Below are 25,536 nucleotides of genomic sequence, written 5' to 3'. Positions count from 1 at the left end.
TGATATATTTGGCAAAGTTTGTTATTGAGCGTTTTCTTATTTCTTTCTAATTTTTTGTTAATCTCCGCTGCTTTGTTAATTTCTGTTAATTATGGTAAATTTACATATGTGCAGGTAGAGGTCGATGGTGTTATCAATTGATATTTCTTTCATTTCCTTTAATACGCATTTAATACGGTGTTATTCACAAGCCGATCACATTTTCAATACGAATTTTCGAAGTTAATACACGTGTATTTATTTAGAATTTTAAAAAAATTATATATTTGGCAAAGTTGGTTATTGAGCGTTTATTTCTTTATAATTTTTTTTGTTAATCTCCGTTGTTTTGTTAATTTCAGTTAATTTTTTCGTTTATTTTACGCACGATAAACTTCGGCTGGCTGAAACGTTGGCCAGTATTTGGTTTCTATAATTTATGTTACATAAGGGTATTTTCGATATTTTCTAACCGTTTATTTCTGTAAATGACTAGATTACAAAATTTACCAAACGATGACTACATCCTTAAAACCATGTTTGAAATTGGCTACGTTGCTAGATTACCCTAAAAAAATATTTGGTATAAAAGTTACACTAAATTTAATGTAAAAATTATACTAAATTTGGTGTGTGCATCGGAGATGCTCTAATGTCATGCTGGCTAACGATACATAACTTAATGGAAGGAAGACTTCCATTTCCTTTTTTGTGTCTCACGGAAGTACAATTTTCGTAGCTAACGGTATCGGAATGAACTCTTCCAATAGCGTTTTAGAAGTGCAAAAAGGTTATCGGAAAGCATTCATTCTGTTAACTTCCATTATTTGTTTGTATTTGTATTTTTTAATTAAAATAATTCTGAACCGTTGATAATTACACATCTAACGGTTAATAGTATTTGTCTCTTATTAATTATTATTTTTAATAAAAAATAGGAAATTACTTCTTTCATAAATAAAAAATTATCTAATGAAAATACCACTTTCATTAATCCCGGCAAAAAATTGTCCACTTTCGTTAAACAAATGGAAAACACACTGACAGAAGTAGTATATCCACTCCTTTCCAATTCACACGGGATGACTCTAATGCTTTAAGCTTTTACGCAAAATATAAAAAGGAGAGCTTTACGCAAAAACCCATTAACTGGTTCATGCATTAACTTTCTTTTATTTATTTTTTTGAACGGAACTTTTCTTTTATTCATTAAACTTGTAATTCTTTAATGATCTTAGTTTATTCTTTCTTCGTTACACATGCTATAAACACATTATAGCCTTAATTTGTTCTACAGACAACACATCTCAATTTGTGACATCCCAACAAAATTCAAAACAACCGCGTGAGCCTCAATTCTAGACAATTTCCTATTTCTCCGTTGCTTCTAATTTAAAGGAAAATAAAGCTGCAAAGACCAAATCTACGATTTATGTATATTTTTTCATAATGCCCTTAATTAGTTTCGTTTCTATTATCCCCAAGGTTAACGACTCATAAATAAATACCAAAAGAATACATATTTGACAAAACTATATATAAACATATACAATGCGTGAACATTTATTCACATACATTTAAAACAACCCATTTAAAACCGCAAACCAAGCCATCGACTTTTTCTTCTCTCTCTTTTGGCGATTCCAAATCTCAGAGAGACAGAGAAATCTGATTCGAACAGTTTTGGACAATCTTCTTCCTCGTTTTCGATCGTCGTTTTTCTAGGGCTAAGGATTCCGAGTGAGTCGGAGATGGGTCAACAATCTCTGATCTACAGCTTCGTGGCCCGAGGCACGGTGGTTTTGGCCGAGTTCACCGAGTTCACCGGCAATTTCACGAGCATCGCGTCGCAGTGCCTCCAGAAGCTTCCGGCCTCAAACAACAAGTTCACGTACAATTGCGACGGTCACACCTTCAATTACCTCGTCGAGAATGGTTTCAGTGAGTCCTCGATTTACGATTCGCTCGTTTCATTTGTTTTTTTTTTTTTTTTTTTTTTTTGGTGATCGGTTTGATTCCTTTTCGTTCGTGTGATTTGTTTGAATTGGAATCTGATTGCGTTTGGCTTTGATCGTGGAAACGTTTATCGTGTGATTTGTTTCGTTTAAATGTTGAATGAGATCAGGTCAAGGAATTGTAATAATTAGTGGATTGAAACAGAAAAACAAAGGAAGAAAAAATGTTTAATTTCTATTCGATAGATTAGGATCACAGAAAATAACGGACGTTTTTTTTAAGTTAATCTTAAAGATCTGTGACATGTGTTTTGTGTTGAGGATCTGAAATGGATTGATCGGATCTTAAAGCCTCTGTTTTGGTAATAGCTCTTGAAGCTCGTTGAAATTTTTGAATTTTCATGATAATAGCTCGGGGACACGTGGATTTGTAATCACCCAGCTCTCGTTGCAATGATACATATTGATAAAGAATCCGTTTTTATCTCGATCTTTGTAGACACAAGTTAGTTGACGATTTGTATTTTAGCGGTGAATTGGTGATTCGTATCTAGTACTTAAAATTTTCTAGGAGTGTCTAACGACCAGCTTATATATACATATATGGTTCTTGATATATATATATATATATATATATATATATATATATATATAACCTGTATTAAAACTATGGTTGTTGATTGCGACTCACGCAGAAACTCAGAGTCAGATCGTGACTGAGTGGTCTATTATTTGATAATCTTTACGCCATCTTATATCACAATGCCGATTTTTTCAGCCTATTGCGTTGTTGCGGTCGAATCTGTGGGCAGACAAATCCCCATTGCCTTTTTGGAGAGAGTCAAGGAAGACTTCAACAAGAGATACGGCGGAGGAAAAGCTGCGACCGCTGTTGCCCATGGCCTCAACAAAGAATTTGGGTATAAATCATTAACTCGTGTGCTACGGAAATTTCCTTTTGTCGATGCGCTTAACCTCTCTGTGCGGTGTTTTAGGTCTAAACTGAAGGAGCACATGCAATATTGTGTCGACCATCCTGAGGAGATCAGCAAGCTTGCGAAAGTGAAGGCCCAAGTTTCTGAGGTCAAGGGTGTTATGATGGAAAACATTGAGAAGGTAGAGAAAATAGCTTCGTCATTTGTATTGTCTGTTTTTCAACGCAATTTGCAACAGTTTCGCTGAATACGGTTTGGTTTTGTTTGAGAATCATCCAGGTTCTTGACCGTGGTGAGAAGATTGAGTTGTTGGTGGACAAAACCGAGAACCTTCGCTCCCAGGTTGGTTAAGGAACAAAATTTATATAGCATGATTTAAGTGTAGGATACAATAAGAATTGTCGAAAGTCGAAATAAACACTACCCGTACTCTTATCACCGTACAAGACTATGATTGTTGAATTTTTTCTTTTCTTACGATAATCTACCGCAGGCCCAAGATTTCAGGCAACAGGGAACAAAGATGAGGAGGAAGATGTGGTTCCAGAACATGAAGATAAAACTGATTGTTTTGGCGATAATCATCGCTTTGATTCTCATAATCATTTTATCCATTTGCAACGGGTTCAAGTGCTAGAGCTATACTCCGAATACATTACTTGAAGTCACGCGTCGCAGGTGACTCTTTTTCAGGGCTCCATTGTGTAGGTCCTAACCATATATTCTATTGATAGCAGCTTTGTATTTTTGAGGTGTTGTATAGTTAATATGCTTAATAATATACCTTGTCTAGATAGGTAAATATTTTATTTGTCATTGTATTTTGCGCTCTGCTCGGTCCATATAATGTAATTGAGGAATATTTGCTGCTCTGTATACCCTTTTGAAAAATCTTAATTTATATTTTCCACTTATTTATTATATCTTGTCATTGATTATGAATGGTTGACATTTTGTTTTTAGTTTTTCTTTTCCTTGGTGTGGTCGTTTTGGTTTTGAGGGAATTATATTGTTACGTAACCAGTTGTGAATCTTCATTGTGCTGTTGGCTTTGAGAGAATTTTGTTATTTGGTTAGTTAGACTTAGCCCATCTAATTTTCATTTTGTCAACTTTAAGGAAAAATATAGAATAATTTTGTCAATAATATAAGAGAAATTAGTCATTTTCTAGGAAAGATAGATTGGTCAATTACGTTAAGGCTTAAAAATGGGAAAAGTCCAATATGCTCTGAAATGGGTAATCTTCTTCTAATGTTAAAACGTCACTACAAACGGTTACTTTTCTGTCGCTCATAGGCATTTATTGGTGGGTGGAATGAAATTTCTTTTATAGAAATCGGGTTAACCAGCCATGCAAAGTTGACCCAGTAACACCGTGTGACTATTTTAACTTTTTCCTAGCGCTCTGAAAAGTTGACTACTCAACTAAATAAATAGCACGACATTACTTAAAGAGCGTTCTGAGGCCGACTCCAATCATAGCACTGTATTTGGTGTTAAATCAACACAACTTTTGCGTTGATTTAGTACCAATTTTTTTTCCAACTCCAACCACAACACCAAATTTCACACTAAAAATACTATTCACCATTATTATATTATTATAACTATACACATTTTTATTAACAAACATTTAAATAAATAATTATAGTGTCTTTATTTTTAATTACGTGATTAAATTATTTATTACTTGCCAATGTTTAACAAAAATAAAAAATTTAAAATAATAAAATTCTGAAATAAAAATTACATTACTTAAAAAACATATTACATCTAAATAATTAAAAAAAAACATACATTTGAAATACAGATTACTTCATACTAATTATCAGAATTAGTATATTCGTTCCACAAGTGCTCAATTAATGCATTTCGAAGTTCAATATGAGCATCTCTATTCTTGATTTGTCGGTGTCGAGCTAAGAATTGTTGAAATCGAGCATCTTCATCGTCTGCCATCTCAACTTCTGCATTTGGGACTTCGGCTCGTTCTTCAATGGTTGGACAAACATCGCGTTCATCTTCTATTATCATATTATGCATAATAATACACGATGCCATGATATCATGTAGCACTTTCTTACTCCATAAGCGGGATGGTCCGGCCACAATTGCAAATCTTGACTTCAATACTCCAAATGCACGCTCCACATCCTTTCTACATGCTTCTTGTTTCATTGCAAACAACTTTTTTTTTTGCCACGGGGATCGTGAATAGTTTGAACAAGGGTCGACCATTTGGATATATACCATCAGCTAGATAATAACCCATATTAAATTCTTTTCCATTAATGACATAATTGGCCGGTGGAGCATTACCCTCAGCAAGATTAGCAAAAAGATGGGATGCCTCTAGCACATTAATATCATTATTAGATCCCGGTAGACCAAAATATGCATGCCATATCCAAAGATCATAGTCAGCTACTGCTTCTAGAATAATAGTAGGAGATCCACTACGTCCAGCATATTGACCTCCCCAAGCTGTTGGGCAGTTTTTCCACTTCCAATGCATACAATCTAAACTACCCAACATACCTGGAAATCCTCGACGCTCGTTAATGTGGAGTAGCCTTGCAACGTCATTAACATCAGGTGCTCGAAGATAATGGTCTCCAAACACCTCGACCATGGCACGGCAAAATCGCTTCAAGCACACCAAAGTTGTAGACTCGCCAATTTTGATATACCCATCGGTGGAATCTGCTGGTGATTCATACGCTAGCATTCGAAATGCGGCTGTTAGTTTTTGTAAACTAGACAACCCGAGTTTACCGACTCCATCTCTTCGTTGGACAAAGTAATTGTCATGCCTTTGCACAACATCATGAATACGAAGAAATAAAGCTCTGCTCATTCGAAATCTTCGTCGGAACATCGTCTCTGGGAATCGAGGATTCTCTACAAAATAGTCGTTGAAGAGATTGCGAGCGGCTTGTTCCCAATCACGGTTAATAACTACATGACCAGGAACAGATCCGCGATGAGAACCTTGGGTATTTAGCATACGATTTAGCATAAAATTGTTGTTTTCAGTAATTTGAGATATGACTTTGTTTTCTAGATCTTCATAAAATTCATTATCTGAAGCAGAAGATGATGAAGAAGAAGATGATGAAGAAGAAGATGGTATATAAGATGATATATAAGATGAACTACCATATTGAGAATTCATCTTTTTATGAGGATAAGAAGTATACAGTGAAGAAATGATGAAAATTTTCAAGTATGGAACTCATCATTTATAGAGGAAAAAATAGATCCATACCATCATCAGAAACCAACAAATAGATTTAGACCATCGAATTTTTAGATCTAAAATCTAGCCGTTGCATTGTGTTGTCACGTCTTGTCTCTTACCATTATCAGAAACCAACAAACAAATCTATACCATCGAATTTCTAGATCTAAAATCTAGCCGTTGCACAAGTTGTCACGTCTTGTCTCTTACCATTATCAGAAACCAACAAACAAATCTACACCATCGAATTTCTAGATCTAAAATCTAGCCGTTGCACAAGTTGTCACGTCTTGTCTCTTACCATTATCAGAAACCAACAAACAAATCTACACCATCGAATTTCTAGATCTAAAATCTAGCTGTTGCACAAGTTGTCACGTCTTGTCTCTTACCATTATCAGAAACCAACAAACAAATCTACACCATCGAATTTCTAGATCTAAAATCTAGCCGTTGCACAAGTTGTCACGTCTTGTCTCTTACCATTATCAGAAACCAACAAACAAATCTACACCATCGAATTTCTAGATCTAAAATCTAGCCGTTACATTGTGTTCATCAACTCATTATATAAATAAGACATTTCTGAACTCATTTCATCACACACTCATTCTTCAACTCATTTTCTCACAAACTCATCCTTCAATTCTTTTCTCAAAACATGACTTCAAGTCGCGGTCCTACATATACTGTTCAAGAAGATATGCACTTGTGCCATATCTATCTTGATATTTCTCAAAACCCAATCATAGGGATTTCCCAAAAAAAAGATCAATTTTGGGCAAGAATTGAAGCAGATTACCACTCAAATGGAATCCACAAAGTTAGACCACGAAGATCTTTAGAAAGTAGAATGGCAACCATTCTTAAAGTTGTTTCCAAACTAAGGGGATGTGTTAACCAGATTGAAAATAAGAATCCAAGCGGTGCTTAGGAACAAGACATTGTAAGTATATATTTTGTGGCTAATATGAACTCACATTTTTTTTTTATACTTACTAACTTTTTTAACATTATTCTCTTATCAATATGTAATAGTTAACTCAAGCGAAGATGTTATTGGTAGAGGATAAAGATTACAAGAAAGGCTTCAAATTCGATCATGTCTGGCCCATCCTAAAAGGAATTGAGAAGTTCGCTAATAGCAGCTCAAACACCGAGTCATCGGGTCCTAATTTTCCTTCATCGTCATCATTTTCTACCGAGTGACCGGCAACCCCCGGTATGAATTCTTTTGATCTTAACATTAACGATCAAGAAGGCACTTGCAATTCATCTGGAAGGCCAATGGGTGTAAAAAAAGCAAAGATACAACAAAAAGATGGAGAAGAATTAAAAAAAATGATGGAGAAAAACAATAATCTTGTTCGATCTATTAAAGATACTAGTTTTGATAGAATTGAGCTTCAAAGACAAAAAAATGAACTTCGAAAGAAAAAGATTGAGCTAGCTCAAATGAAGGAAGAGAATAAAATTTTATTTATGAATTTGGATACTGTATCCGATCCAAATATGCGTGTCTTTCTTGAAAAAGAAAAAGAAAAAATTATGCAAAAAAGAGCACAGACAACCCAAGATGAAGAACAAGGAGGAGGTTCTGAATATTATGGATCTCAATATCGAGCATCTAATTATCAAAGAGATCAAGCTCAGGAAGATCAAGCTCAAGACGATCAAGCTAATGGAGAACAAGTTCAAGGAGATCAAAATGAAAATTTTACTCAGTATTATAATTTATTGGGTGGAACCGGAAATAATTTTCCAGGCTTTTAAATTATGTTTTTATGTATTTACTATATATTTTAAAATTATATTATTGTTTTTAGTTTATGTTGTGTGTTTAATTTGGACTTTGTAACCCATGTTTAAATTTTTAAGTTTTATTGAATTTTATTTTAATGTGTTTTTGTAGTCAAATTATGAGTTTTGGTGTTCTATAAATATTAATAAGGGTAAATAAAAGTATATATATATATATATATATATATATATATATATATATATATATATGTAAAACTTTTGTTTAATGTGTAATTAAAATATTAAAAAAAAAGGTTTGGCGTGATATACAGTGCCACGCTATATATGGCGTGACACTGTATATCACACTATATATAGCGTGTGTTTTACAGTGCGATTGGAGTAACAAATGACACTAATTTGGTGATATAGTGTTGCGTTGGAGTTGGCCTAAGAAAGCAAACTTTTGTTTTTTTTATTTTAGTTGATGTTTGTCAACTTTAGGAATATAGCCAAATAAACAAAAACAAAAGTCTGATTTGCCCTTATCTATTACTAAATCTGTCATTTTCTCTCTCTTACTTTTTTTTCTACATTTTTTTTTTCTTTATAAAAACTTCAAAAAATCATATCTATCTCGTATGAACTCGAAATTGAGTGATTTCAAATCCTACGGATTCGTGACGCCGAGATTTTCAAAAATAGATCCATTGTGTTTGATGAAAAATCATGTTTAATGCCATAGATATAGAAAAATCGCGATACTGCCTTAGACATGGAAATAACTGAAAATTTTCGAAAATCATATGAAAATAAATGGAAATGTAAACATGATGCATTAACTATGATTTTTCATCAAATGCAATGAGTCTATTTTTAAGATCTCGGCGCCACGAATCTGTAGGATTTAGAATAACTCAATTTCGAGTTCGTGTGAGATAGATATGGATTTTTGAAGTTTTGATGAAAAAAAAATGTTTGAAAAAAAGTAGGAGAGAGAAAGTGACGAATTAAAAAACAAGAGAGAGAAAGTGATTAATCTAGAAAAAAAAAACGTTATATTTATTCAAGGACAAATATGGAATTTTAACTCATTACCTCTAGTGCCACCTAATATAATTGACTATTTTTCTAAAACTCTCCTAACGTGGGCTAAATCTCAAACCTTGAGTTTAAGTTGACCTAATTAGTTACAAAATTCTTACTTAAAATGAATTTTTTTGCAATTGTGAAATATAATATTATGCATTTTTTAGTCCTGTACTACAAACTTGTAACCGTATGGTTTTTAAAGTTTTGATTTATGATATTTAAATTATAGAAGTCTCATTTTGTAAACTTAAAGCCGATGTTTAAGAGCATATGTTGGGTTCAAGTTACACTAAAGAGTAAATGTTGATGTCGAAATCTCAACAATCACAAATATTATTTAAGATATATTTATTTGATTTATTTAATGGGTCTCAAAAAGATTTTGTATAAGAAACAAACGATATTTAAGTAAAAGGAATATTAATACGAAATATTAAAACAATAATCTTTAATCAACTGTTTACAAAGAGGCGAAGTGTTGAACTCAAGTAGGCGAGCTCAACAATAGATTGAAAGAATTTGAATAAGTACGTAATATAGAACGAAACTTGTCTCTGCAAAAATGAATACAACAATTATTATATATATATGCGAAGAAATGATCGTCTCTTGGACATGTGTTGATCAACTCATCATCGCCACGTCGCGGACTGGTCAAGTCTTAGATCCGATCTTCTCGGCGAGATCGCGGGTTGACCACGACTCCGTTACTTGGCTGAGTCAGCACGCACGAACTGGATCACTTCTCGGCAGACTACGCTTGGACTTTTCCTCCTCGACCCGGATTGGATCATTTATTAAGCCTTTGGTCGAACTGAAGCCCAATAAATAATAAAATTTATTTTTGATACCCCCACAGTAAGTATATAGTAAAACAAATATTACAAGGTGTTACTTTTTATTGGGACAATTAGGGCAGTAGTCCAGTAGCCAATCCTTCTTTTAAAAATAGTCAAAGTTTCATAATAAGTTTTTTTTTTTTGGGCAATTAAGACACTAGTCCAATAGCCAATCCTTCTTTTAAAAATAATCAAAATTTCATTTTATTAAGAAAATAGTTCACCAGACTGAAGTAACGGTTTTAGTAAATTTAATTTACTTCGGCCTGTTTAGTTATTTTATTAATAAAATGAAACTTTAGCTAAAATCTTAAAAGAAGTTAGGGGATTGTCTAATAGCAAGAAATTCATCGTTTTTATTTCTACGTTTCAAGCTTTAGAAAAAAATTAATTGTAAATTTCAGCATAAGAAACAACTACCCTATTTGAGAAGTCAATACGCATCAGGAAGATTACGAAAATAGCAGTTATAAAGTGCAAACATTTTCAAAATGGGCTTATATTAAAACTCTAAAAAAGTAGTGTTTAAATTGTAAACAATTATTATAATTATAAATTAGGGCACTCTAACAAACTAGCCAATTTGAAACGTTGTATTTTTAATTTAACCAACGTTTCAAACATTTTAGTTAAATATTCACTGCCTTTTATAAGCGCTTACTCAAATACTCCTTGTTTCCAATTTTTTTACTAAAAAAAATATAATATAATTAAAATCTCAACTGCTTCTTTCAAAAACGCAAATCATTAAAAATAAAAACCGAGGAAAAAAATTAAAATAATTGCGAATAAACCCAATTATAACATATACACAATTATTAACAATAAAATCAGTGACTATTAACAATAATTTACGAAAATGAGCAGTGATGAATTACCAAAAAATTCAGAAACTATAGAGACCCATAACTTAATAATATTCATTAACGTTAACACGTGAATCCAAATACACAAATATGAAGAAAAAATATATATCATAGAAATTAACACACCATCAACATTAATTAATAAAATCTTGCAGTAATTTACAATACAAGTTTTAAAAGTAAAATATGGGAAAATATATTTAAACAACGTACATTAATTAACGAATTTGAAAAAAAAAAAACCAATCTACAACAACAATTAAAAAAATACGAGAGAGAGAGAGAGAGAGAGAGAGAGAGAGAGGTCAATACACCAAATTGATAAATTGACAATAACAAGAACATTTGATGCATAAAGATTACCATATATCGGCAATGAAGCAATCAATTTTTAACCAATATAATTCTAAATTGTGTGGATATGTATCGAGAAGAAAATTCACATGCTTCACCAATCTTTGAGGCGTTGGTACATACTTATTAAAATAATGGACACAGTACTAAACACAAAAGTAGGGATGGCAACGGGTACGGGTAAGGCCGGGTACACCTATTCCGTTACCCGTACCCGTTATAATTTTTTACCCGTTACCCGGACCCGTTTACCCGGATTTTGAGACGGGCCGGGTAACGGGGATACCCGCCGGGTAAACGGGTTAAAAATGTTGGACCCGTTACCCGTTTACCCGGTTTAAAAAAAGGGTAGCGGGTCGGGTAGACCCGCTTACCCGTTTATAAAATAAAAATCTATCAACAATTTAAAGTTTAAAAATAATATATCATCTTTAGGTAAACATATGATTTATTATATTTTTTAAAAACAATGTTTAAAATATATCATCTAATTATGTAAACATATGATTTATTATATTTTTAAATATTTAAAAGTTAACGGGTCAGGTCCCGGGTAACCGGGTACGGGATGGCTATTCCGTTACCCGTACCCGGACCCGTTAAAACCTTAACGGGTATTACCCGTTTACCCGTTTACCCAAAAAGAACGGGTATTACCCGACCCGAATAAATCGGGTAACGGGCCGGAACGCGGGTAACGGGTCAAATTGCCATCCCTACACAAAAGGCAGAGTGAGCGCGCACAGAGAGAGAGAGAGAGTACATGTTAAAAAAATATTTTTTTAGTAACTACATTTTATAAGTATGTAAAAAAGTATTTAACATCTATTAACAATTAAAAAAATAATCAAATTCTCTCTGGACGAAAGGCTTTTCTCTCTCCAAAGTTTAAAACCCTAGTTGCTTCTTGCCGTCGCCCCCCTGGGAACCGGACGTCGGTAGTACGACTCCGACCCGGGGGGAAGGCGAAGGTTGCGTTTCTTCGCGAGTGGTGGTTTCTCTGGCATCGATCTTCTCTTGACCTTGCATGACTTCCAAGACGGTGACCGAGAAGCATTTTCAGATCTGAAATCTCATATATGATTTTGGGTCCGTAGTGGAGGTTGGCTCTGTCTTCTTCTCCGACCGGGGCTGGTGCAGCGCTTCCGTTGGAGGTTCTTGCAGCAGCCGTGTTCTTCATCGTGCTCCACCGTAGAAGGCAGAAGCGGTCCATCGGGGGTCCATGGCTCAGTTCGGCGCCGGCCTCGTCGTCCCGGTGGTTCGGTTCCTCCTCGGCGAGGGTGCCTCCGTCGCGGTCCTTGTGAGGTGGGATGTCTTTGAGAGCTTTTTCTTTGAGCATGACGAAGATAATATTAGTTTAGTTTTGTGTTTTGATTTCTTAGTTTTAGTTCATGCTGGTACTGTAGTGAATCGTTATTTTTATTGTTGTGCTTTGGTTTTTTTGACTTGTTTTGGAGCTGGATTAGCCGTAGTCTCCTTATCCGTAGTGGATTTCATGTTAGGTTTTGATCTATGCAGGTGGAAGAGTCATCTTCTTTGTGGTCATCGGACCGAGGTTGGTTGGATTTTTCCACCGTCAATCTTTGGATTTTTGAACGAGCCTCTTGTGTGCTCTATTGGTGCTTGTAATTCTTCTCGTTGTCGGAAGTATGCACATAACGTACTTTTACCGGATCTTAGTGTTAGATTCACTTCGACTTAGGTCTTGGTGTTCCTTGTACTAAGGTGATATTCTCCTGTATTAATGGGTTTTTTACCCAATTTTAATGGAAAATCCGTTTATTAAAAAAAAATAACAATTAAAAAATAATTGAACTGAAAAAACCGCTTGCTATTCTAAGAAAATGTCATTCGATAATGTTACACACATAAAAATTGCGACGTCAGCAAAAATGACTATTTTGCTAAACGTTCTGAGACATTGACCAAAATAAATTTTCACGTTTAAAGTGGATTAGTTGGTTATAAATTTTCAGAATATTTAATTAGATTTGACTGAAAAGATCAACTACTTCTAAGGGAGAAAAATAAAATAAAAAATGCTAACAGAGTTCATTAAAGATTATTAAAAGCTATTCCCATTAAATTTTTACACACCAACTAGAATATTTTGTAGATGCATTTGAAAATTTACCATATATGGACTTCACTTAAAAAAAAAAAAAAAATTGATCATTAGTAGTGCCAAAAATAAAATGATGATGTCAAAGCTTCTAAGTCTCAGTTTGAGTTCTATATAAAAAAAATAAAAATAAAAGTCTCGGTTTGAGTATGAAGCATAGTATTCTCTGCAAGAGATAGTAAAAGCTCTCATGACAAATAATAAAATTTATCAGCAGGTGAATAAAACATTCACCACCAAACTATATTCTTATAACAAACTGAAGAAACAGGCGAGACTACAATTGGTGTTTATATTTTTAAACACACAACTCAAAACTACAAGCTTTAGTAAACACATGACAAGAAAGTGAAATCTATGTATACTTTCCCCATTCTATAAAAACACTAATTTCCGTGCACGGTTTCGGGGATTCGACAATCCAAACCCATGCCAAACAACGCAGAACAAACAATACTACTTACAAAAATACGAACCAATAATATTTAACAAGCCAACTGATCTCTAAAGGAAGAAATCTCTTCGAAGATGGGTAGTCTTCGCGATCTAAGCGGAGTCCATTGGTTGACCAACTGGTCAATACCCTCGAGAAAGGCGTCCTCGATTTTCGGACCCAAAGAGTCCGGATGCGGCTCCGTGGACTGGCAATCGTTTAGCTCTTTTAGAAGCTCTTTGGCACGGTTTCTCGATTTGGGTTCTTCGGATCCTAAAAGACTAGAGTCCAACACTTGGGCGAGAACCGAATTGGCCTCGAAATATCGGGTTTGCTTGATGAGGCAAAGGCACAAATTGCAGGCTTTGTTGGCGTCCGGATCCATTTCCTGCGCTTTTTGGTACACCGCTTCGGCTGCCCGGTAATTCCCTTGTTGCATATATGCCCAGCCTAAGTTGCCCTGTAAAGCACATCACTATGAAATTAGATTATATTTTTATAATTTAGTGTATAATTACAAACAATGAAATAAGGGTCCATTAAGAAAATACCAATTTCAACGTTTGATATTGTTAAATAACCAACGTTTGGTAAATCTTAGGTAAATAGTCATTTTCATATATTTACAGACGTAAATCTTCACGTCATTATTTACGGCTATTTACCTAAGACTTACCAAACGTTGGTTATTTAGCAATGTCAAACGTTTAAATTGGCTATTTTCTTGATTTTCTGATGAAATAAAGGTCAAGGAAATTGTAGATTAAATTAGGTTAATGTTCCCTTTTGACATGTAGCCCAACCATAGTTGCCTTGTAAATCAAGTTTTTAGTTTTCTTTGGATGATTAATAGATGAATGGTAAAAAAATGTTGGTTTTAATTTAGACTTAGTCAAAAATGAAAAAAAGAAAAAAAGAAATTGTTATGTGGTGCGTAGGAGTTAATTTCTTAGATGGTTAGTGGGCCCGTTATTTCTTTATGTGTATTCAAACCACCGATAATTTTGTAATCAATCAAGCATTTTGTTTTCTCCAGAGTTGTTTAACTCCAAGAACGTGAACGTTACCAAAATATTCTAGAATTTGTTTTTCTCTATTCAATGTTGCGATGTTTTAATAGGAACCATATCCAACAAAAAAGTCTATAAGATCATGAGTTAGATGGTTTTGAGATGAACCCCGAAAATGTTTAAGACGGTATCAGAGCTCACAGTACTCAAATGAGCACTGATCCAATAATAATAGGATCAGGCCCGAGATGAGTGAACGTAAAGATCCCACATCAAAATGATGAAGCGACTTAACAATGTTATAAAGTTATTTTCCAGTTCCAGTTAGCTTGTAAACGAAGCAACCATAAAAGCTGGCTTCTTTTTATCTGGTTCATTTCCTCGCAGATGATTAAACAACAGAAAATCGTATATTTATGTACCAGAATTCTAGAAGTCTCTTGCTTGATGGTGACCTGGAATTTACGTCCATGCGAACGCGCCGTCTTGGTGGGCTTTCCATTGAAAGCCTCTCCGTGATAAATCATCCGAAGCTTCTGCTTCAGAAGCTCTATCTGCTCCTCGATTCGCCCACATTTCTGCAAAGAACCGATCAGAGAACCGAAAGAGCAGCAAAAATACAAGCCACGGAGAGAAATTATTTCGGGATAGTAGTAAAAACCTTGTAGAGGTCGATAAGAACGTTGTCTAGGGACTCCTGAGCCTGTTTGGAGCAGAGATGTCTGAAAGATTTTATGGCTTCGATCCCTTCTTCGGACCGGTCTTGTTGCTTCATAACTATTGCCATGTCTTTGAGCGCACTGTCCACTCTGTCACCGGCGTTTATCGCCTTCCAGAACAAACCTATAGCCGCTTCCGGATCCTTTTCCACTAGCTGCTTTTGCAAAACAGCGCTGATTAGAAATGGCTATATAACGGTCACCAATTTTTGTACTACTTGTGATTTCTTAGCTAATTGATAAATGACTATTACTTCGTATTTTAGAGATATGCTGTCCTTTATTTTTGTCATTTCGTTTGAAGTATATCCTAAAAGCACATGACATCAAGTGTTGTTAAACCTTAAACTGTCGTGGCTTTTATTATAAAAGGTTAAAAAAAAAATGTGAGTGATTCACTGATTGCGACATAGCACCTTGAGGAATTCTTGGTTCCATAAATTATGAACGACCTTTTTTTCAAGTGCCCATAATTAATCAACACCGCGTGATTTGATAAAGAGAATTATTATTATTTTTTTTTAATTTTTTTTAATGAAAGTATTTGAACGGTCCAGCTCACTCCCTCGTTCCAAATTATGATCGTAGGGTCACGATTATTTATTGAGCTCCATCAGATAAACGCCAATTGTATTATATATATATATATATATATATATATATATATATATATATATATTATATAGTAATAATTAATATAAGCTGTTTATATTTTCGATTTCATATTCTGTTTGGACTATGGACCATATATATTAAAAAAAACAAAATACGTCGCCTACTAAAATAATCGTGATTTTAAATTTCTCAACCTACAATACAAGATTTCCGAGTGCACAGCCAAATAACGAGAAAATAAGAAAACGAATATTAACAGACCATCGCTTTCCACATTTAGGAATCATCAATCCAGAACAATACGACGATTCAGTGAAAGGCTTTATGTTAAACATGGTATAGAATTCGGATTCAGAAAAGAAATGGAAAAAAATTCTCTGAGGTAATTTTGGATCAGAATGGCTGACCTGAACGTGTTTGGCTCGAACGTAAGGACCATCACCGGGAGGGACTTTGTGAACGACGTGGTAATTCGATACGACCTCTGATTTCTCTGCTTTTCTGTTTTTACTGATCATCATCATCGTTGTATCTATATATGTATGTATCAAAAGATATAAGGTATTGGCAGAGGAGAAATTGAGGGAAAGGTTAGCGGGGAGAGGGAGAGAGAGGAAAGAAGAAGAAGAAGAAGATTGAGGAGAGAGAGCTTAGTTGTACGATATTTGTAAAAGAGGTGAGTGAATTTGGACGCTTTCTCGTCCATATTCACTTCTTTCTAATTTTGCGACGGATCGGACGGATTGGACACGTGGCACGCATCCGTTGAGACCGTGAAATATTATAGTTGAAGGCGGATATTCCTATTGTTTTGATTAAAAAAAAAAGAGAGAAGGTATTTCTATTGTTTTTATTTTCTAGTTTTTGTACTTTTTCTAGTTTTGCTAAATAAATAAATAACAAAGGAGTTGAGACTTGAGACCGGGAAATATTATAGTTGAAGACAAGGATTCGCTTACCATAATTATAACATGAATTATGGTGCCCAACTGAATTTCAGTAAATAAACCACTAAACTTAAAAGTACATTTGGTTTGAAGTAATGGAATGTAAATCACATTTCCACTAACCTCATCAAAGTCGTCGCACTTTCAGAATTCTTAGATTATAATGTGTGATCGTAAAATGTAATATTTTAAAAAGATTCTTAAGAATACTCTATAATTGTATTTGGTATGACATAATAATGTAATATTTATTAAAAAAAAACGAATATACTCGTACAATAATTTATAATTATTTATGAACGTATTTTTTCCATCTATTCATAGCATTCTATTTTCTACCTCATGTGCCAACATCGTAGAAATAGTTGTAATCATCTACTAAATTTTCATATTTCTCGTGCTTAGTTGGCTATGAGTTTTGAGCATTCGGATAAATCGAAAATACTTTTCTTTTTATAGAAATGATGTTTCCACATGATTCTTCGTTCAGAAATATAAAATTTCCAAATTCATTTTGCGGTTTGGATCAACATGATTAATATCAATGAGCTTTAAAAAAAAAATATCAATGAGAAGCTCTTGATAGTCTGATCGTAATATACACTAATACGGAAAAGGGAAAAGACTAAAATGTCTTTTATACAATAATTATAGCAACAACAATAGTAATATTGTTAATGCGTTTTTTGGATTAACAATCAAGAACATGTGACGTGAGCGTACTTGGTCACATGTTTTGTCTTGATGAACTCAAAGACACTTTTCTAAGGTTCGGGAAGTATAGCGTAGATAAGGGCAAGAGTCCGAATAATTGTGAGTACTAGAATAAAAACTCAGGGAGAAGAATAAAAACTGTGATCGTAAACGGCGTGAATGAGGATGAACGGCTCTCCGAAATCTCTTTCTCTCCCAAGGTTTTCCAACACAAGCAATAACATAGAAAAAAAACTAAAAAGAAGGCTAAGATGTGTTTTTATGAGACTCTAGATCGTTTACATAGGTTTTATGATTATTTTCGGAGTGATTTGGGTAATTAGAACTTATTCGATGACTTAAAAAACGTTTAAATTCACAAATTTGGATTCCAAATTCTCGAAGGTGCGTGGCAGGGAGGGTGCGGCGCGCAATGGCAGGCTCGGGACTACGCAGAACGCGCAACTTCTTCTAAAATTGAACGTACACACCGTGTGAAATCCCAAATTTTAAGCTTAATTATAAAGTTAAAATATTTGTGTTCGAGTGACGTTAGTTTTTTTTTTTTTTTTTAAATATAGTAGTAGTGAATGATTTATTTATGTAGTAGTTTTGAAGTTTTGTTTTTTATGTGTGCTTTAGTTTGTTTATGAATTTTAATATACTCTTTAAATTACAAAATATGGATATAATATATAAGTTATATATTATAAATAAGTTATGTGTGTGTATATATGCATACTTTGTAATATAAAGAGTATATTAAAATTCATAAACAAACTAAAGCACGCATAAAAAAAATATAATAATAATAATTAACCTAAATATATACATAATCCATATATTATGTGTTTATATAAATATAATAATAATAATTAATATATTAGGAGTACGAGTATGATTAGGTTTGAGCTTTTAGGGTTTAATCAAACCCTATATATAAACATCCAATCTTTTTCTTTTCACGCTTCTTCTCTGCTCTCCCTCCCCCGTTCCTCTTATTATTTGGAAATTCATAGCTCTAGTTAGGAAACTCAATCCTTGAAAAAAACACATAGGTATGTATTTTTTTCTACCTGGTTCGGATTCAATAAAAATTGTTTCTTAAAACGCTTACCTTGATTTTAAAAATCATTTTTTTGCATCGATTCTTTTTGAAAAACTTAGGTTTAAATGTCTTCTATCTAAATCCTTAATCGGAAAATTTGTTTATGAAATACATAATATTTTCCAATTATTCTAAGAATAGTACACAGATCTGGAAAACAGTTTCTCGTCAATTTTAAAAACCATTTTAAAACGCTTAGTATGGATTGTTCGTTAATCGTTTTCACCCGATTCTTTTTGTAAAGTTTTGTGTAGTATGTCTCCTATTCAAATAAATTATTTTTACGATTTTTAGAGTGAAAAATTATTTTTAAACAGTCGTTTTGAAATTTGGGTGCAGATCTAATTGTTTAGTAAACCCTAAATTTTTATGATTTGTTAATTTTCATTGTTTCTCAAATATTCAAACGGATTCTTACTTTGTCGATTCAGAACTTTATGTTCAAACTTAATTTTCTTATTTACTGGAATATTTTTATATCTTTCAGCAGCAATTTATTTTCTGTCTTTTACCCAAGGGTTAAGGGTATATTAGTAATTTGTACGCTAGACACCTTTCTGAAATTTTTTTCCAGCGACCCTCTTTTGAGAAAAATTATTTTTTTAGTGGGTTATTGAACCAAATTCTTTCTCTTTCTGGTTAGATCCCGAGTCATCTAGATTTCCAGAGCCGTCCACGATTAACGATCGTATTTTCCAAAGCAAAAGTGAGAATAATCTCACTGCAACACGGATTCATTCGAAAATAAATACGTTGACTATATGATTAGATAGAGTGTATGTTTTTAATTGTGTGATTTGTTTGGATATGTTTGTTTAGATATGTCTATTTGTTTCGACATGTCCATTAGTGTTGTTATGCGATATGTTATGATATGTTACGACATAAGAGTTTAGTATGTGAAATATTATGATATGTCGAGTTGATGATATGATATGTTATGTTGTGTTATGTGATACGTTGTAAATTAGAATATTTATAACATGTTCTTATTTCTAATTTTGTCATCATATATGTTTATTTATATGTCATTCATGTATGTAACAAAGATAATCAAGTGAAAAGATAAGTAAGAGAGTCGTACCGCCTCGAGCTATAGAGGTCTTACAGAGAATTTATCGAGCCGACTTACGGGCCCAAAGGGGGAAATTTCTTATATGTTATAAGTTTATATGATGGAGCGAAGTATGGGATCTTGCAACCCCATATCTTCGTACCCAAAGTGCGTACTGAAAATTGGTATGATAACTCTAGGGGATCCCCGGATTAAAATATGATGGACTTATAATAGGGTATCTTATGTCACGATTTAGCTTAAAACACTAAAAACCGGTTCATGCATTTTTTATTATTTATGTTTTGTGAGTTATAGTTATGCTCGCTGAAGTTAGCCCATTCTATGTATATTTGCTTGGATTTTGTGAGTTATAGTTATGCTCGCTGAAGTTAGTTCATTCTATGTATATCTGCTTATGTTTTGTGAGTTATAGTTATTCTCGCTGAGCGTTAGCTCATTCTATGTATATTCGTCTGTGTTGTAGGTAAATATTTTTGAACAAATGAGAAGGGTGGACCAGCGGCGATGATAGCGAGAGGGTTGGGTTATGGTTGTTGTCAATGGTGCCCACAAGAAGAGTAGTAGTATTTATTTATGTACATTTGATGTAAAAAATTCTCACGAAGACTCTTGCTTGTAACTGCTGAATCATTAATAAAAGTTGAAACGTTCATTCATTCTTACTTGTCTGTTTGAAGCTTTATGATAATCTATAGTCTTTAGTCCTTAAACAAACCCAACAACATATGAAAAGACAAATGTAGATTTTTATGAACAAACTCTTCATGGTTTTCTTAAAACAGTATATTCACAATCTAAGAATCAGAGGACTATTGATCTCAGTACGATTGTTAGGAGAATCTATGATGTCTGGTTATGGGGCATTGAGAGTTGGAGACTCTATAGTTCTTCTAGGTATCTTCCGAAGGTACTAAATTGACCAGTGCACTTTTAGAGACAGAATAAGAACAAACTATTTAACCTCTTATCTCGAAGTCACTACGTATGAATTGCACCGTGCTTACCTCAATCCTGAAATGAGACATGTCATTTCATAGCTTACGTATTCTCATTTGAGAAAGTAAGAGTTCTAGATTCACTATGTGATATAGACAAGACCTATTGGTGAAGTACTAAGTTATGAAGATTTCATGAGTAACTTTGTGAAGATCTCATAGATATGGAATTCATGTACAAGATTGCTGGAATGCAATGTACATCACCTCATGCTTTGTTCCTTGGAATGTGAATAAATGAACTGGCCAGTGTTCAAATTGAGTCATGACCCTTTTGGATGAGTCAATGTGACTTGTTAGCTCCTCGTCAATACATTGTTTCTAATTTATTCACAAGCGACAAAGGAGTTGAGGAAATAAAAGCTAGAAGGGTAAAATGGTAATTTTGTAAATCCCATCTAGCTAATGATATTCATGAAGGGTAAACATAGATAATATTCAGTGGATCCACTCATCACAATTAAGTTGAATTCTTGAGTAGAAAACAAATTCATTTGAACCGAGAGATTATAAGTGTCAACTCTTTAGTGGAGTCAGTTGATATTAAGCTAAACTTGGAAAATGTTTGTGAATTTTTGAGTCCAAGTATGTTAGCTCAAGTTTTGTTCATTTGGATCCAAGAGGTCACTGTCACAAGTCATATCGAGTAGGTATAGTTAAACTATAAGCTAAGTCAAAACAAGAACTAGACAAGTTTTACGAAAATTGTCTAAAGGGTATTTTTGTCTTTTTGGACTAGGACGAAATGAATGTCAATAAATAAGTTTTTTGACATTGTCATACGATGACAATGAATTAAACCACACGGCCAAGTTAAAGAATTTGGGCATTGAGGATTAATTTCATTTCATGGAATTTTACTTGAAAATTCTTAATGGGCTTTTCTTATGTTGTCACGAACAAATAAAGAAACATCTAGAAGCTCCTTCTAGAAGCCTCAAAACCGTCCAACATAGCTAGAGAAAGAGAGTTTATTTTGTGCATTAATGTATGAAGATACTTGTCAAAAGAAAAAAGGAATCAAATTTCCTCTAAGAGGAAACAATATGGGCGGCCAAGAGAGAGAAAAACAAATGAGGAAACAAATCCAAGGACTTTGAATGCACATGTTGAATCCAAGGACTTTGTAAAATTTCAGTTTTGTAGTAGCGATTATAGTCCATGTCATTTTAGGAAGAACTGAACTAAGTCAAAGGAAAATGGTCGTGACTAAATTCAAGTGGAAATTTTTCGCTAAAAAAAGACAAATATCACGTGGAAATTACCCTACCTATTTTTCAAACCTTTTTCCGAGAATTTCTATATTCTTATTCTTACTTCATATACACGCCACCGTGCATTTAACATTAAATAAAATATGCTTTTAAATTTTGTAAGATTGATTTTCTCAGTATAGCATATTGAGTCAAAAGCATATGGCTTGTTCTTACTTATAGTATTTTATCAAATATCTTGTGATCTATGATCGAGATGGATAATTGTTACAATTAAATTTCCAAGGTATAACAAGCTGTTATTGCCCATCAAGATCTCCATTCTCTTAGAAGAATCATCACTCTCCGCAATATAAAAATGATTGACCAATAGTTTTAGAATGCATGATCTGTTAACCAATATATAAGAAGAGAGGAACGAAAAAAAGAGGTTGGATACTTTAGGATTACATTGTGAAATCTTTATGAATAATACATCAAAGAGAAATATACATAGACAAGACAATAAGATCTAGTCCAAGTTTTATTTTATTAGGGAAATAGCCCACCAAACCGAAGTTAAGTAGATTAGAAGAGCAGTTAATTGTATTAATTTTTCAGTTAATTTAAATAACTCGGTCTTGTAGGCTATTTTCTTAAAAAATGAAACTTGGACTATTTTTCATAAGAAGTGTGGGCTATTGAGCTACTGGCCTAATTGCACCTTTGATTTTTGTGTTTGGCACTTTGGAGAGCTTTTATTCAAAGAAAAAACGCGTTTCGTTGGAATCGACGCCTCCGACGAGTCTCTTGAACTCAAATAAATTGTTATTCGTTCTTCATTTTTTTTATTGTTAGTCATTTAAATACTTGTTGAGCATCAAAATAATTAATATAATTCTCTTTTGTTTTCATTGTTGATTTTATTGCTTTCAATTATTCTGTTATGTTTAGCGATAATCATGAACTCCATTAGAGGCTAGGTTTCTTATGGGGTTACGATGTAGTCGGGATTGATAATTGTTGTGGGGTTTGTTAGAGTTAGATAATGTTTGTTTGCTTTGTTGTTATGAATTGTTTGTCATGAATTATGTTTAATGCTATTTAGTGCTTGATCAGCATTATAATTGATATCTAGGATTGTTTGTTGTCTGAGAGAGAATAGAGAATCGTCCTTTTATTCATGTCTTCATAGTTGACGTAGGTTAGTAGGAAATCTAGGCAATTTATGTAATCATTTAAACCCTTGTCGTATTGCGTGTGATTGTTTTTATACGATTAGAAGCTGAGATGATAACAATCCGTCAACTACATAGGTTTGTTAGAACACTCGAGAGAGACTAGTGAGTATTCTTGCTAGAGTGAGTTTAACATTCATAAGAGTAAATTTTGTTGTTCAAGCCCGAAACCCTCGACTTAGTTAGTTTCGATGAAATCGTGACCCTCTACTTTCTTTTAATTGGAAACTCATTATTATTCTTGTTTTTGTTTTATTTAATTTTGTTAATCGTTTCAAACCATATTGTTTTATTTTGGAAATAATTCGCAACAAATTAAAGTAAATCATTGAATCAATAGTCCTCGTGAGTTCGATATTTCCTTTATTCGCAACAGTGGCACATGCGTGTTTTATATACAAATCGGACTTAACGCTTGCGTGAGATATAAACACTATCAGTTGTGAAGCCAGCCTTTGGAGGCGCGACACAAATTACGATTTTTTCGGCATAAGTGTAATGCTCCGATCGAATTCTAAGGCCGGCCTATGGGTATTAGTTTTTCCCAGGTAGATAAGGTCGGCCCAACACATATATGCATGCGAAACCTGAATTAATTTGAGTTAATAACATGTTAAATACAATATACATGGGATAGTATATATTTGAGAAAATATCAAAAAATCCCATCCAGATCTGATCCCATCATGTATAAGACGAAATCCTCGTGTGTTTTACACTACATTATATATCCACGTGGTGCCATTAAGTAAAAAATAAAAAGGAACAGATAATATATTTATGATAGAATAAAAGAAAAATATAAATACTCCAATTAAATAAAACTTAAGGCACAATTTACATATAAAACTTTTCAAACAAAAAAGTACGGTCAACATACCTAGTATGTAAAACTCAAAAGTGAAACAGATGAGATGAATCAGATGTTGTAAAACAAAGCATACGGGACAGTCATTTCCCATATTAAATGAACTTTATAGGCAGTAATTAATCATCAATAATGACCCCAAAAAACGTTCCCTATAGAACAACTTTAAATGCGTAATAATCCAATTCACCCTATAATCTATATAAACACACGCACACACACACATTCCCTAGAGAACAACTTTAAATGCGTAGTAATCCTATTCACCCTATAATCTATATAAACACGCGCGCACACACACATTCCCAAAAACAAAACAAAAAGTAAACCTTAAACTAAAGCAATGGATCATCCTCGATTGTTACTACTGAGCGTGGCTTTGCTTTTATGCACGTTTGGAATATCGGAGTCCTCTATTCTTTCGGCTCGGCTTCTGAGGATGATAAACGACTTCCCAAATAACACCGTTGTGATTGTCCACTGCTTGTCCGGGGACGATGACTTGCGTACTCACTATCTGGCCTACAAGAAGAATTTCACGTTCAAGTTTAGGGTCAACATCATTGGGTCAACGCTGTTCTACTGTAACTTCCGGTGGGGCGATCGGAGTGAGTGGTTTGATATCTTTGATAATAAGAAGACTTCCACCGGAGATTGCCGGACCTGCGTCTGGAGCCTAAGGCCCACAGGGCCTTGTCGTCTATTGGCCCTTGAAGAGGATTATTGGTGCTTCCCTTGGAATGCCAAGCCTAAGGGGGTTCATGATAGTACTAGACATGCTCTTCCTTCTACTACTATTGCTTAGCTTTCTCTTTATATATCTATTTTCATGTTTTTTTTTTTTATATATCCTTGTCGTTTTATTTTTCTTTTAATATGGGAGTAATGGAAATGATTTCTTTTAATATGGGAGTAATGGAAATGATTTCTTTTAAGGGTAATTTAGCAAAATAGTCAAATCAAACTTTTAACATTGCTAAATAGCCAAGGTTTTGTAAATACTAAGTAAATAGCCAGATATCATTTAAGACACTTCTACATTTACTAAAAAGTCCAGATATTTCCCGCCCATAAGCACACGGTTTACTTAAAAAAAAAAGAAAAAGAGGTAACGTGTAAACGAGAATCGAGGAAGTAATAACTGCAAATTAATTACCGATTATCTCTCCACCAATATTCAATCTGCCATTAAGAAAAAATCTCTGTTAATGTATCTTGATGCGTAGTAAAATGTAATCATGTTTCAGTGTTAATGTATGGGAAAAACCATTGTGAATGCGTTTAGAATTTTGGGTGTTTGGATGTTAAAATGAAAAAATAGGTGTTGACATATTTTGCAATAAATCTTAGTAAATATTGGACAGTTTAAATTTTTGTCGTGTGTAAATCTTTATTTACACATATTTACACCGAGTCTGTCAATCCTTGGATTTTACAACAATGTATGGTTGTTAATATCTGTAGTAAATGTGTGTAAATATTAAGTACTATTATATTTGGTTATCTGGAAGTATT

The 25,536-nt window shown here is 33.6% G+C and overlaps 3 protein-coding genes and 2 pseudogenes across 3 annotated transcripts; 3 read left to right on the top strand and 2 right to left on the bottom strand.

Annotated features, from left to right (window-relative positions):
• The first annotated feature begins 1,527 nt into the window (after positions 1-1,527).
• Positions 1,528-3,807, top strand: LOC149393875 (vesicle-associated membrane protein 722). The gene is made up of 5 exons (XM_089617097.1): positions 1,528-1,920; positions 2,713-2,854; positions 2,930-3,050; positions 3,149-3,211; positions 3,363-3,807. The coding sequence occupies exons 1-5, from the start codon at positions 1,731-1,733 to the stop codon at positions 3,504-3,506; spliced, it is 660 nt and encodes a 219-aa protein (XP_089473223.1). The 5' UTR covers positions 1,528-1,730; the 3' UTR covers positions 3,507-3,807.
• Positions 3,808-4,565: 758 nt separating this feature from the next.
• On the bottom strand, positions 4,566-6,045 carry LOC149393874 (uncharacterized; annotated as a pseudogene).
• Positions 6,046-6,943: 898 nt separating this feature from the next.
• On the top strand, positions 6,944-7,884 carry LOC149393873 (uncharacterized; annotated as a pseudogene).
• Positions 7,885-13,462: 5,578 nt separating this feature from the next.
• On the bottom strand, positions 13,463-16,559 carry LOC149393872 (Tetratricopeptide repeat (TPR)-like superfamily protein). Its single transcript, XM_089618434.1, has 4 exons — positions 16,309-16,559; positions 15,229-15,441; positions 14,990-15,145; positions 13,463-14,017 (listed from the first exon to the last, which is right to left on the bottom strand). Exons 1-4 carry the CDS (start codon positions 16,423-16,425, stop codon positions 13,610-13,612), a joined length of 894 nt encoding a protein of 297 aa, XP_089474560.1. The 5' UTR covers positions 16,426-16,559; the 3' UTR covers positions 13,463-13,609.
• Positions 16,560-24,364: 7,805 nt separating this feature from the next.
• Positions 24,365-24,826, top strand: LOC149393871 (S-protein homolog 20-like). The gene has a single exon (XM_089618200.1). It carries the CDS (start codon positions 24,365-24,367, stop codon positions 24,824-24,826), a length of 462 nt encoding a protein of 153 aa, XP_089474326.1.
• The last annotated feature ends 710 nt before the right edge of the window (positions 24,827-25,536 follow it).

This window comes from Urtica dioica, chromosome 6, assembly GCF_054948205.1.
Source record: "Urtica dioica subsp. dioica isolate 48M chromosome 6, U.dioica_male_clone48M_v1_H2, whole genome shotgun sequence".
NCBI classification, from domain to species: Eukaryota; Viridiplantae; Streptophyta; class Magnoliopsida; order Rosales; family Urticaceae; genus Urtica; species Urtica dioica.
The sequence above is the reverse complement of the archived record's forward strand: the minus strand, read 5'-3'. Positions and strand labels throughout refer to the sequence as shown.

Bases quoted from the DNA above. Each gene is read 5' to 3' on its own strand.
- LOC149393875 (XM_089617097.1), top strand. From the start codon at position 1,731: ATGGGTCAACAATCTCTGATCTACAGCTTCGTGGCCCGAGGCACGGTG. The intron at 2,855-2,929 runs GTATAAATCATT...GCGGTGTTTTAG, and splicing joins GGCCTCAACAAAGAATTTGG to GTCTAAACTGAAGGAGCACA. The intron at 3,212-3,362 runs GTTGGTTAAGGA...AATCTACCGCAG, and splicing joins CCGAGAACCTTCGCTCCCAG to GCCCAAGATTTCAGGCAACA.
- LOC149393872 (XM_089618434.1), bottom strand. From the start codon at position 16,425: ATGATGATGATCAGTAAAAACAGAAAAGCAGAGAAATCAGAGGTCGTA. The intron at 15,146-15,228 runs GTTTTTACTACT...GGTTCTTTGCAG, and splicing joins TTCTTATCGACCTCTACAAG to AAATGTGGGCGAATCGAGGA. The intron at 14,018-14,989 runs GTACATAAATAT...TGTGCTTTACAG, and splicing joins AAGAGACTTCTAGAATTCTG to GGCAACTTAGGCTGGGCATA.
- LOC149393871 (XM_089618200.1), top strand. From the start codon at position 24,365: ATGGATCATCCTCGATTGTTACTACTGAGCGTGGCTTTGCTTTTATGC.